At 39.3% G+C, this 12,065-nt stretch overlaps 1 protein-coding gene across 1 annotated transcript; it reads left to right on the top strand.

The window, feature by feature from the left end:
• The first annotated feature begins 1,290 nt into the window (after positions 1-1,290).
• On the top strand, positions 1,291-1,806 carry LOC122655260. The gene has a single exon (XM_043849467.1). The coding sequence runs from the start codon at positions 1,291-1,293 to the stop codon at positions 1,804-1,806; it is 516 nt and encodes a 171-aa protein (XP_043705402.1).
• The last annotated feature ends 10,259 nt before the right edge of the window (positions 1,807-12,065 follow it).

Below are 12,065 nucleotides of genomic sequence, written 5' to 3'. Positions count from 1 at the left end.
TTACATCCAATGGCAGTGAACAACTGGATTGGGTACTAAACCCCAAGAGTTACTAAAACAAACGTAAGTCAAAGGTCGGTGCTTATGATACCTACCACAGTAAGATTTACACTAAAGCCACACTAGCAACATAAAGAACAATACATGTCAAGCATTAAAGAGTTATAAAAGGTACCCGTTTCAATTTAATTTCGTCAAAACATTAAAGCATAAGATAAATCCAAAAGAATATGATCACATCCCTAATTGATGCATCCACCAAACAAAACTAATTCATGAAGGTCAACAACAAGGTACAAAAGTGTTAGAGGATCTGGACCGAAAGATATCAAACATAGATGGATCAGATGTATGTATGGATCATAACTTGGGTGTGGGTCCGATGAATTTCATAGAAACGGGGAAACCCATGATTAGTTCTCCTCTCTTGTTTCGGGGATTTGTTTGAAATCATTCACACAATATCATTGATAGTTTTATTGCTCGCGTGATTAAGGTTATTTGTAAGTTCCAAACACATTCTAGCATTCCCATTCATGGATCTAGGCCAGGGTTTGGATAAACCAAGCCCAAAATAAAATAAAAACTGCTACTGATTTGGGGAATTACGTGAGTGGGCTTTCACTTGCACAATGTTTCCATTGGTTGCTTAAACTTAGAAGTTTAAAACACCATATATGCCATTAATTCATTCATTCATGAGTTTAGGCCAAGAATTTGGATTCTATATCTATTCTAGTAAAAATTTATGCACTGTTTTGGGAAAAACGTAATGGAGCATATATAAATTCTGTTTTTCCACTGTTTACTAGTTAGATGGGTTGCATAATATCTTCACCTGTATTTGATCAATTATTCTACATCTCATACTTGGATTTAGGGAAAGATTTCAATCTTAGACTGAGATCTTAATGATCCCATTTGATTCAAGTGTAGTGGATTGTGTTCATGGTTCTTGATTGGTTTAAGTTCCTTCATCTATAAGGCTTATCTTCACTCAAGCAAACACTTACACCACCTATCCCAAGTTGTGCTTTCAATTGAACATGAGGGGAAAGTGTAAAATCTTTGCCATATTTTCCCCAATTCCTTTAGTCTTAGTAAGGGGATAAAATTTTCTTTTGCTATATTTATTATTATTTTTTTTAAGGGAAGGAAAAAAAAAAAAGAAAAACTTCATTGGGGTTTGGAAATTATAATCCCCCAAATGTGAGATAACTTCTATTGTTATAGTCTAGATGGTTATCTAATTAATTACTTGTACATCGTTTGTAGACTTACTTTCTGAATATGACGAACAACAATGCCCTTATCTCCCTATTGAATGACAATAGATTGACCGGGTCTAATTACCTAGACTGGAAGCGAAAGCTTATACGTGTTCTGAAAGCGGAGAAAATCCACAATGTGCTTACTTCTGATGAACCTCCTTTACCCAAAACCACTGATGGGGATGACTTTATTGTCTGGGAGTCCTTCAAACAGAAAGATGCTTTAGCCACTGGCTACATACTTAATTCTATTGATAAGAGCATGCAAAGTTCATGTGATGACATGGAGACCGCCAAAGAAGTGATGAAACATTTGGAGACAACCTTTGGCAAGCAAGATCATCTTGCGCACCAAAGGATATCCCCAGCGTTGTTTGCATTAAAGATGACTGATGGCACCACCATCTTGGATCATATGATGAAGCTTAATAAGCACTTCCAGGACCTTGAGGGTTTTGGCACTTTGTTCGATCTCGATTTTAAATTGAGATCATTTTTGCCTCACTCTCTGATGTATATGGGCCATTCATTATGAATTACCATATGAATAAAGTAGAGGTTAAGAATGTCTCTGAGCTTACTAACATGCATGTTGAAGCAGAAAGTACGCTCAAGAAGAGTAAAGTTATAGCTCTTACCACTGAGAAAAGGTCTCAGTCTTCAAAGAACAAAAAGAAGAAGAGAACTAAGAAAGGGAAGAAAGGCAAGTCAACCACAATGAAGAGGGAGAGGTACAAAAGAAGGCGGCAAAGGCTAAAAAGGGAAAGTGTTTTTACTGCAGTAAGCCAGGACATTGGAAGAGGAACTGCCAAGAGTACCTTGCTTCATTGAAGGGTATTTTTGATACTTGTTATTGAATCACTTTTGTTGGTAAGACTAACTGACATGAGGTGTGTGGACTCTGGATCTATCGCATACATTTGCAATATGTTGCAGGGGTTTCAGGAGAACAGAAGGACAAGAAAGAATGTGATCACCCTCAGAGTAGGAACTGGAGATGAAGGTTGATGTAGTAGCTGTCGGGACATATATTATTCATTTTAATAGTACTAGAACTTTAAAGATTAAATAATTGTTATTATGTGCCAAGATTTAGTAAGAATTTGATTTCTGTTTCAAGACTCAAATGATGGCTATAAAATTTCTTTTGATAATAATATGTTGCTTCTGGTTTTAGATTGAATGGCCTTTACTCTCTTAATTCTGTCTTGAATCAATCTAGTAGTTCCAGTATGACTGTTAGTGTAACGAAATGATAATATTCTCCAGATAATCAAACATACCTATGGTACCTCAGGCTAGGCCACATAAGAGTAGACAAGATAAACAAGTTGGATAAGGATGAACCTCTCGAAAGTCTTGAGGTGCAACCATAACCTATTTGTGAATCATGCTTACAAGGAAAGATGGCCAAGCAACCTTTTCCCAAGAAAGGAGGGAGAGCCATCGGTACATTAGATTTAATCCACTCAGACGTATGTGGCCCATTAAATATCAATGCTAGGCAGGGATATCAATACTTCATCACTTTCACCGATGATTACTCACAGTATGGATACACTTATCTAATGCATCAGAAATCGAAAACTTTTGAAAAGTTCAAAGAGTTCCAAGCCGAGGTTGAAAACAAATTAGAGAAACATATCAAATGCCTCCGATCTGATCGAGGTTGTTAGTATTTATCCGACGAATTCTTGGATCACTTACATGATAGCAGTATCTTAGTGCAGTTGACTGCACCAGGCACACCACAACAAAATGGTGTGTCAGAGAGAAGGAATAGAACTCAGTTAGACATGGTTCGATCGATGCCCACATACCCTCAGCTGCACTTGTCATTTGGGGGGCTATGCTTTAGAAATGACGATATATATTCTGAATAGGGTTCCGAGTAAGTCTATACCTAAGACACCATATGAGTTGTGGACAGGTCACAAACCTAGTCTACAACATCTTAGGGTATGGGGTTGCATTACACATGTGAAACGGCAGCATGTAGACAAACTAGAATCCAGGACTGACAGATGTTATTTTCTAGGCTATCCCAAAGGCACCGTTGGGTATTATTTCTATAATCCAATGGAGCAGAAAGTGTTTATTAGTAAGCACGCAACGTTCTTTGAAGATGATCATATCATCCCAAGATTTGAGCTAGTAGTCATCCAAGAGTTGGAAAACCCTAATACTCAGACAATCCTAGTCACACCCACCACTATACCACCACCACCGGTGGTAACTCCTGTAGAACTAAGGCGTAGTGGAAGGACAATTAGAGCTCCTGATCATTTGGTTTACTTTAGTGAGGAATCAAACGAATTAGAAGAGTTCTATATGGTCACTGACTCTTCAGATTCAGATCCTAGCACCTACCAGGAAGCTATAGGAGATGTAGATACAACTAGATGGATAGATGCTATAAAAAATGAGATGGACTCTATGTATACCAATGGCGTTTGGACTCTAGTGGATCCACCTAAAGGTATTAGACCTATTGGGTGTAAATGGATCTACAAGAAGAAGAAAGGCGCTGATGGAAACATAGAGAGATTTAAGGTAAGGTTAGTAGCCAAGGGCTGTACCTAACGAGAAGGCATAGACTATGAGGAAACCTTCTCATCAATTGCAATGCTAAAGTCCATATGGATTATACTTGCCATAGCAGTACACTTGGATTATGAGATTTGGCAGATGGATGTCCAAACAACTTTCTTAAATGGACATCTTGATGAGGACATCTATATGCCCCAGCCAGAGAGGTTCACCACTCAAGGAGAGGAAAACAAAGTGTGCAAGTTGTTGAAATCAATCTATTGACTTAAACAAGCATCTAGAAGTTGGAACATCAAGTTCGATCAAACAATCAAAGAGTTTGAATTTGATTAGAATCTTGATGACCCCTATGTTTACAAGAAGTTCAGTGGGAGCTCTGTTTGTTTTCTTGTCCTATATGTAGATGACATACTTCTCATTGGGAATGATGTAAGAATGCTATCTTCTGTAAAGATATGGCTATCTATAAATTTTTCAATGAAAGACTTAGGTGATGCCACGTACGTACTAGATATCAAAGTAGTTAGAGACAGAAAACTCAGAATTTTAGGATTGTCCCAAGCCAATTACATAGACAAAATTCTAGATAAATTTAGAATGCAAGATTCTAAGAGAAGAAACGTTCCCTTCAGACATGGCATTACACTTTCTAAGTCGCAATGTCCATAGACTCTTGAGGATATAGAGACTATGAAAGGGATTCCATACGCTTCAGTGGTTGGAAGCCTTATGTATGCAACACTATGTACCAGACTGGATATATGTCATGCAGTTGGTATGGTCAGTCGATATCAATCAAATCCTAGATAGGAGCACTGGCTATTGTTAAGTGTATCATGAAGTACTTGAGAAGAACAAATGATCATTTCCTTGTCTATGATGCGGATAACTTATTAGTAGTAGGATACACATATTTAGATTTTCAGTCAGATAAGGATGATAGGAAATTGTCTCTGAAATGATCTTCATGTTAGGAGGAGGGGCTATCATATGAAAGAGTGCAAAGCAGAAGTCAATGACAGATTCCACAATTGAGGTTGAATACTTGGCAGCATATGAAGCAGCCAAGGAAGGGTTGTGGTTGAGAAAGTTTCTCACCAATCTGGGGATTGTACCTGACCTCATGAAGAACCCTATAAGTCTGTTATGTGATAACAAAGGAGCCATTACTCAAGCTAAGCAACCAAGAGCATATCAAAAGAACAAGCATGTGGAGCGCAAATATCATCTCATTCAGGAGATCATATAACAAGGCAACGTATCTATTGCCAAAGTTGATTCTACAGATAACTTGTCTAACCCCTTGACTAAGGGACTTGCACCTGTAGTATTCAATGGACATGTTGAAAATATGGGTATAAGAGTAGTTGGACGTTGGATTTGATGTACAGGTGGGACAATATTGGATATGTTACATATTGATGTGTGTCCATCAAACCTGATTTAATTTGATTAAATTAATTAATTGATTTACTAATATTATGTGCTTGTCATAATTGTTCTTTAGTGCAACTGCCCACTTTATACCGTTTGTTGTTCACAACTTTGGACAGAGTTGGGCAATCTGTTCTATGATTATCGTATTGTACATTCGTTCAATAGGGATTGGGAAAAAATATAAATACAGGCACATCTAGTGTTGAACATTGATCCATAGAGATTCCTGGATTATTCATCGTCGTGTTGTGATCTGCGATGAAAATCTCTGGTAGTTACTTTTTCTATACCTGAGAGATACTTACTATTTTATTCATATTGTGTGCATTTGTAGTGAGTCAATGGTTGATGTCTACCGAAAGGATTGACTATCTATTGGTCGCTCGGGGTATGCAATTCGAATAGTAATAAATGTGATGCTCAATAGGGTTTCCACTGCCTGTATAGGGAGAACATCCAAAAAAGAGTTGTCGAATTTTGATTGTGCCAAATCCAAGGCCTTGGTATTTATATAGTGTTTGTAAAAGAGAATTTTATTTTATTATTATTAAATTAAATTATTTTGAAAACAGTTTTCAAATATTTTTCGGCCATTCAAAGTCCTAGACACTCTCATGATTAATTATAGTAGATTGGAATCATGGCGGTGAATTTTATTCCATGATTGCGGGGGTCTATTATGGATGTTCGTAGTGCAGAGAGAACGTGTAATAAAACATCTACCGATTGGGGGTTTTCAGGTTACACCTTATGTAAAGATGTCCTTTTATTCAATTAAGAAAAACTTTATTGTAGAGATTTTCTTATGTGCAAATATGGATAAATTAAGGGGCTACCCTTTAGGATCACACCACTTGGGATGATTTGAACCGTTAGATTATAATCTCCACAATAAGCATTCTCTTTAAAAGAAAAGGCTTAGGTCAATTTTAAAGAATAATTGTTAGTTCTCAATTGCTAATAATTTTAGAGAGCAGAGAGTTAAAAGAGAAGCGTCTCCTTCTTCAACCTCAAGTTTTGGCCATTGGAGAGAAAAGCAAGCTTCGGTGTTAATGACCTTGTGTTGCATTCCTTTGGAGGAACACACCACTTGTGTGTTCTAGATGACCATTCCATCCCCATCAAGGTTAGTATGATGTTGATGTATTCAATGAGATCCTTGTGCTTAAAATTTTTTAACTTGATTTTGAATCGGTTCGCTTCCGCCGTCGCTAACAAACACTTAGTGAGTGGGTTTGGGGTGACTTTTCTTTTGGGAGTGTTTTTACATTAAAATATATGTTGTATGCCGCATATCATACATAAATGCATATGTTACTCATCTTATTGTGAACATGTTCATGCATATACTTATACGTGGTGGATGTGATTGGAAATGAATGAAATGAAATACGGTGGTCGGAGTGTAAGCTGACACCAGGATTGTTATATGGTATGTTTAAATGTTTTTATCACGTTATATATATGATCTATCATGCACCGTGTTGAGTTGGTATCCAGGTACTAGATGGTATGGGACGTTGATGCATCCAGAATACCCTCGCGATACGATAGTGTCATATAATATCATGTGGTTAGGTTGATGTCCCCATGCTACAACCCTTACCAACAAGGGTTCAGGTGTTGGGTAACCAAGGTTCCTTGCTACTGTGGAGGTGGGAGAGGCCAGAGTACGGATGATCATTGGTTATTGGGGTCTGCCAGATGGTCAGTTTGGAATACGAGGCTGAAAGCGGACTCCCAGGGCAACAATTGAGGTGCATCACGGTGATAGCGTAAGTGACCTGTGGATGTTTCCCGAATTGTTGTAGTAGCATAGACCTTGTGACTTAGGTTTATTTGCTAGGCGGTTAATAAAAGAATAATCTCATGCATCATGGATTATATGTAATTGCTTGTGTTCCCAATCCCCTCACTGGGGTCAGTGGAGCTTACCCCACTTTGTGCACACTTTTTAGATGTGATTGCAGATGATGACTTGGTGGCGCGCTTTGAGGCTCCTCCATCCAAGTATGACTTTATCAGTGTCGATGACCCAGAGTTGGTGATTAAGGATCACGACAATGGATGTCCGTATGATGACTGTGCCTATGGGGCACCATGATCGAGGAGATCATACCCTTTTGATTCTTTTTGGGTTACCTTGTATTGTATAAGATTTTATAGTTATACTTACTTTTGTTAGTTATCTGATGGTCATTTAGGATAAAATGTACGATATCGTATTATCTATCACTTAGACGAATGAACATCATGTAACTATTGTAAATGGTTTCGTACTTTCTTTTGATTTACATTAATAAAAATGCAAATGTTTACTTCTGCACTCTGATATACTTACAATGATTGTAATGAGTTGACTATGATTGAGCCACTGCATCAAGATCCTAACAGGTTTAGTAAGATGGTAGGTATCGTCCTAGTCATATGCCCATGAATTATATTAGTATAATATCCCTTTTGGGATGGGGGTATGACACCTTGCTCCAGAGGGGGTAGTTCTATTTATATTGGTGGCTTAGTAACGTGCATTGGAGAGGAGGATCCTTCTTTGATACGCGTTCGGGTTGATTTTGTCACACCCCCATCCCGACAAGGGATAAAATATAATAAAAAGGGTATGACTAGGATGCTTACCAACATCCTAAACCGCCTCCAGGATCATGGACGCAGTGGCTTATCTCACAGTCACACAAATGAGAATCAGATCAATTATCAGAATAGCGGAAGACTTATAATAAATACTGTTGATCCTCATTTAGGGAATAACTACAATGGTAATAAATACATAAGGTGGATTATCCTTGAATTTAAAAGTTAATACAATTGAAATTGTTTGATAAATACAGATAAAGGAATGAAACATACATCCAAAAATATAATATCGAAAGCAACAAGGAGTAAAGATAAGCATCAATGGTCGTAGACCAACTTTCGCATCAACATCTCTTACCAAGTCCTTCATCATCCACCGGTACCGTACAACCTACATCACAATCTAAAAAGAAGGGTTCCCCAAGGGATGAGCTTCCACTAGCCCAATGAGCAAGAAATTGAATCCACACACACACAACATATATAGGACTGCAAGCCGAATCTGATGAGCAAACATCCTTGACGTCCCATACCATCAATGATGATTTACACATCAGATCCAATTTACAGTCATGCGACAAACACAACAATATGATATGTAATATGAATAATGATGATGATTATGATGAGATGTAATGTATGCATGAATGCTATGCTGTGTAGAGTAATGGAATTGTATCCCTGGTACCGAAACACACCATCGATCCGCAACGATATAACACCATTAATCTACGACATAGTAAGGCCATATCCCTGGTACCGAAACACACCCTCGATCCCCAATGATATACCCCTAACTATGTCAGTGGAAGCCTACCGGTCCCAGAACACACCATTGGTCTCCCAGCAAGCCTCCGATAATCCCAAGCCACGGTACCAGAACTTACCCTTGATCCCCAGGCTGGATTATCAGTAAGGCGATACGGCGTAGGAACTTACACATCTACCTTCCGTATCCCTTTTTATGATGATGAGATGTAATGTATGCATGGATGCTATACTGTGTAGAGTAATCAAATTGTATCCCTAGTACCGGAATACACCCTCGATCCCCAACGATATACCCTTAACTACGTCAGTGGAAGCCTACCGGTCCCAGAACACACCATTGGTCTCCCAGCAAGCCTCCGATAATCCCAAGCCACGGTACCAGAACTTACCCTTGATCCCCGGGCTAGATTATCAGTAAGGTGATACAACGTAGGAACTTACACATCTACCTTCCGTATCCCTTTAACACAAATATCAAATCAAATATGCAACATGCTATATAAAACTATCGTATCGAGAGGTATTCCGGGTGCATCGACGTCCCATACAATCTAGTACCCGGGTACCAGCACGACACGGCATATGACAGGCCAAATATAATATATGAAGAAAGATATTAAACAAACCACAGTATCATCTCATACAATTTCAACCACATTTGTAATACATAGTCATCAATTATCACACACATGACCACATTCATAGATAAACAGTGTAAACATATATTTATGCATGAAGTGCATCACATAACATGAATGCATCAAGCACAACATTTAAACATAAAAACACTCAAAATAAAATAAGATCTAATCCCCACTCACAATATAGTTCGTGTTCCATTGATTTGATTTGTCATTCGATGTCCGCTAAGTGCATCTCCTCACACAATTAATGAAGCCTAGGATAGTGTAGAAAAATGTTAGAAAGGGTGGGGGAAAGTCCCTTAGGGGAAACCCCATAAATTACACAGCCTGCAGGCCTTTAGGGTGGCACGGATGCAAGCACGATTGTAGGCAGGGCCTTGCATCCGCCCTTGCTTTCGATCAAGGCATAATACAGTTTTGAAGGTGTTCTTTAACCCAATTTGTCCCACTTGGATCTTTAAGTCCCAAGGACAAGGGAAGGGTGTCCTAGGATCCACTAGGGCCTGGTTACATCATTAAATTCATTGGGTGTAGAGAACTTAAGGGATTGAACTCCCAAACGTCACATTCTAGGGTTTTAAATAATGCAACCCAAACTAAGCAATAAGATTGCAAGGAGGGGTTTTAGGGTTGTACTTAGAGGCAAGGCCTTACTAATGATATCCAACATTAAACCAAGGTCACCCCTTAGGTTCCAAGTGGAACATCAATGTCCAACTTTAAACTCCAAAGTTTTCAAACCCAAAACCAATGAGGGAAAGGAATTTTAAGGATATCAATGGTAAGCCTTGGCACCATAATAGATTACTTAATTAGTATAATTAGGGGTAACTTAGGTTGTAGTTAAACCCTCCATTAAATCCTAATAAGTTCTACTTCAATAGCCACGAAGTAGGCAAGGTCACCGACATAAAACTTAAATTCTAAAGTTGCTGTCTAAACATATTAGTCAGGTTTGAATCCACTTTCAAGGATCACACACTCATATTGGTCCAAGGTTTCTTCATAATAATTATAGCCCTTTGAGTCTAGTTTATAATGCAAGTTGAATCATATCGATACAATATGCGTAGACCAAGTTATGGTCAAAACAGTGGGTCAAGGTTAAATGTCAACAGTTCTGGGGACGTGCGATTTTATGGGTGGTTTCTCAGAGAGCATGAAACCGTATATAAAACCAACTTTAACAGGGGCTCAGGAAGGGTTCTTCTAGGTACGGTTTTAGGTGTGGTTTTACCTTAGATGTGAAACCACAGGTAAAACCGACTTCAACAGAGAGCTTCTTAAGAGATGGTCTCAGGGTGGTTGCAGGGGTGGTTTCTCGTAGGTCCTAAAATCGTAGGTAAAACCACCTGCTTCCAAACTCCAAAATCAAAGGATTCTTCACCAAGGCTTCCATTTCCAAGTACATTGGAGGAAAGAAAACACCAAGAAAGCTTTCTCCTTGGCACATTAGGGTCTTAAGACCCCATTAGGCCTATACAACCCATTGATTCAATAAAAGAAAGTAAGGAGAACCTCATTTAGGGCATAATAAGGTAGAAACCCTATGTCTATTGATGGGGATGGGATTGGGAGCTTTGAGGTTGGCCAATGGAGTCAAATAGCTCCACCATGATCATGGTCATGAGCTCACATCGATCCTTGGGTCTCAAGACAACCCTAGACCGATTTCTCTACCATCTCCCAACCCCAAAATCCAAAATGAAGAAGGTAAAGGGCCTTAAAGACTTACCTACCTCAAGGAAATAGCACCTACGTTGAGGCTCCAAGAAGCAAGTTCCTCAAGCCTCCCTATCAAGCTGCTCCACCCTTCTTCCTCCCTTTTCTCCTTCCTCTTTCTCTCCTCTTTCTCTCCTCCACGATTTAGGTTGGATGGGAGAAGTAATGAGGGATGAGTGATCTCTCCCCCTTTAGACTTATTTGTAAAAATGGGTCTTGGATCTTTTCAGTCAAATGGGTCAAGAGGTAATGGGTTGACCCATGGTCTTATTTAGGGTAAAGGAATGGGTTAACCCATCTTTGGGTCAAATAGAGTCAAATGGGCCCTCAAGTTAAATGGGCCTCTTAACTAAATGGGCCTGCCCACAGGTTTCAAATAGAAAAGAACCCACTTGGGGATGGGTCCATCCACCATGGGATTATAAGCCCAATAAATAAGTGGGACCCACAAATGGAATATTTTCTATACCATTAAAATAGTTTGGACGGTTCAAACCTTGACCCGCACTTCGAGAACAACGAAGGAAAGGGTAAATAAATAAAATTAAGGGCTAAAACTTACTTCTCAACTGTCATGGTTTGTCCCCCTTGACCCCAACAGTCTCGCCACGGCAGTGTCAAGCTCATCACTGAACGAAGTGTCCAAGTGAGGCGATGCTCCGAGGTACACGCTCCGGTACTCTTCACTTCCCGGACTAGTACTTGGAGGAAAATCAACGAAGTCGCCGTCAACAAATTTCCCCCACCGGCGGTTGAGGAACCTTTCCTCCACAGGCAAGCCCGTACTGTGGTCAATGATTTTGCAGCTAGGTTTGACCACCAGTGAGAACAGCTCACCAGCATATATGGCAGTAGTAATCACACGTCTCGGCAAGAAAATAATAATTAATTATACTCCTGGGGTGCCGGTATAACAGATTTAGTAGTTGCCTTGTAGAAGTGGGTAGAAGTGGGAACCATCCTTGGAGAGTGTTTGAGGCAAGCTTCTATATCTTATCAATCCGATAGGATTCCTTTCCTTAGTGGGGAGCGGGAAGCGTAGATCTTCTGGGTCTCCATGTTGGAGTGTATCTCT

Source organism: Telopea speciosissima, chromosome 3, assembly GCF_018873765.1.
Source record: "Telopea speciosissima isolate NSW1024214 ecotype Mountain lineage chromosome 3, Tspe_v1, whole genome shotgun sequence".
Lineage (NCBI taxonomy): Eukaryota > Viridiplantae > Streptophyta > Magnoliopsida > Proteales > Proteaceae > Telopea > Telopea speciosissima.
Note: the sequence above shows the minus strand (reverse complement) of the source record. Positions and strands in the feature narration are given on the sequence as shown.

Bases quoted from the DNA above. Each gene is read 5' to 3' on its own strand.
- LOC122655260 (XM_043849467.1), top strand. From the start codon at position 1,291: ATGACGAACAACAATGCCCTTATCTCCCTATTGAATGACAATAGATTG.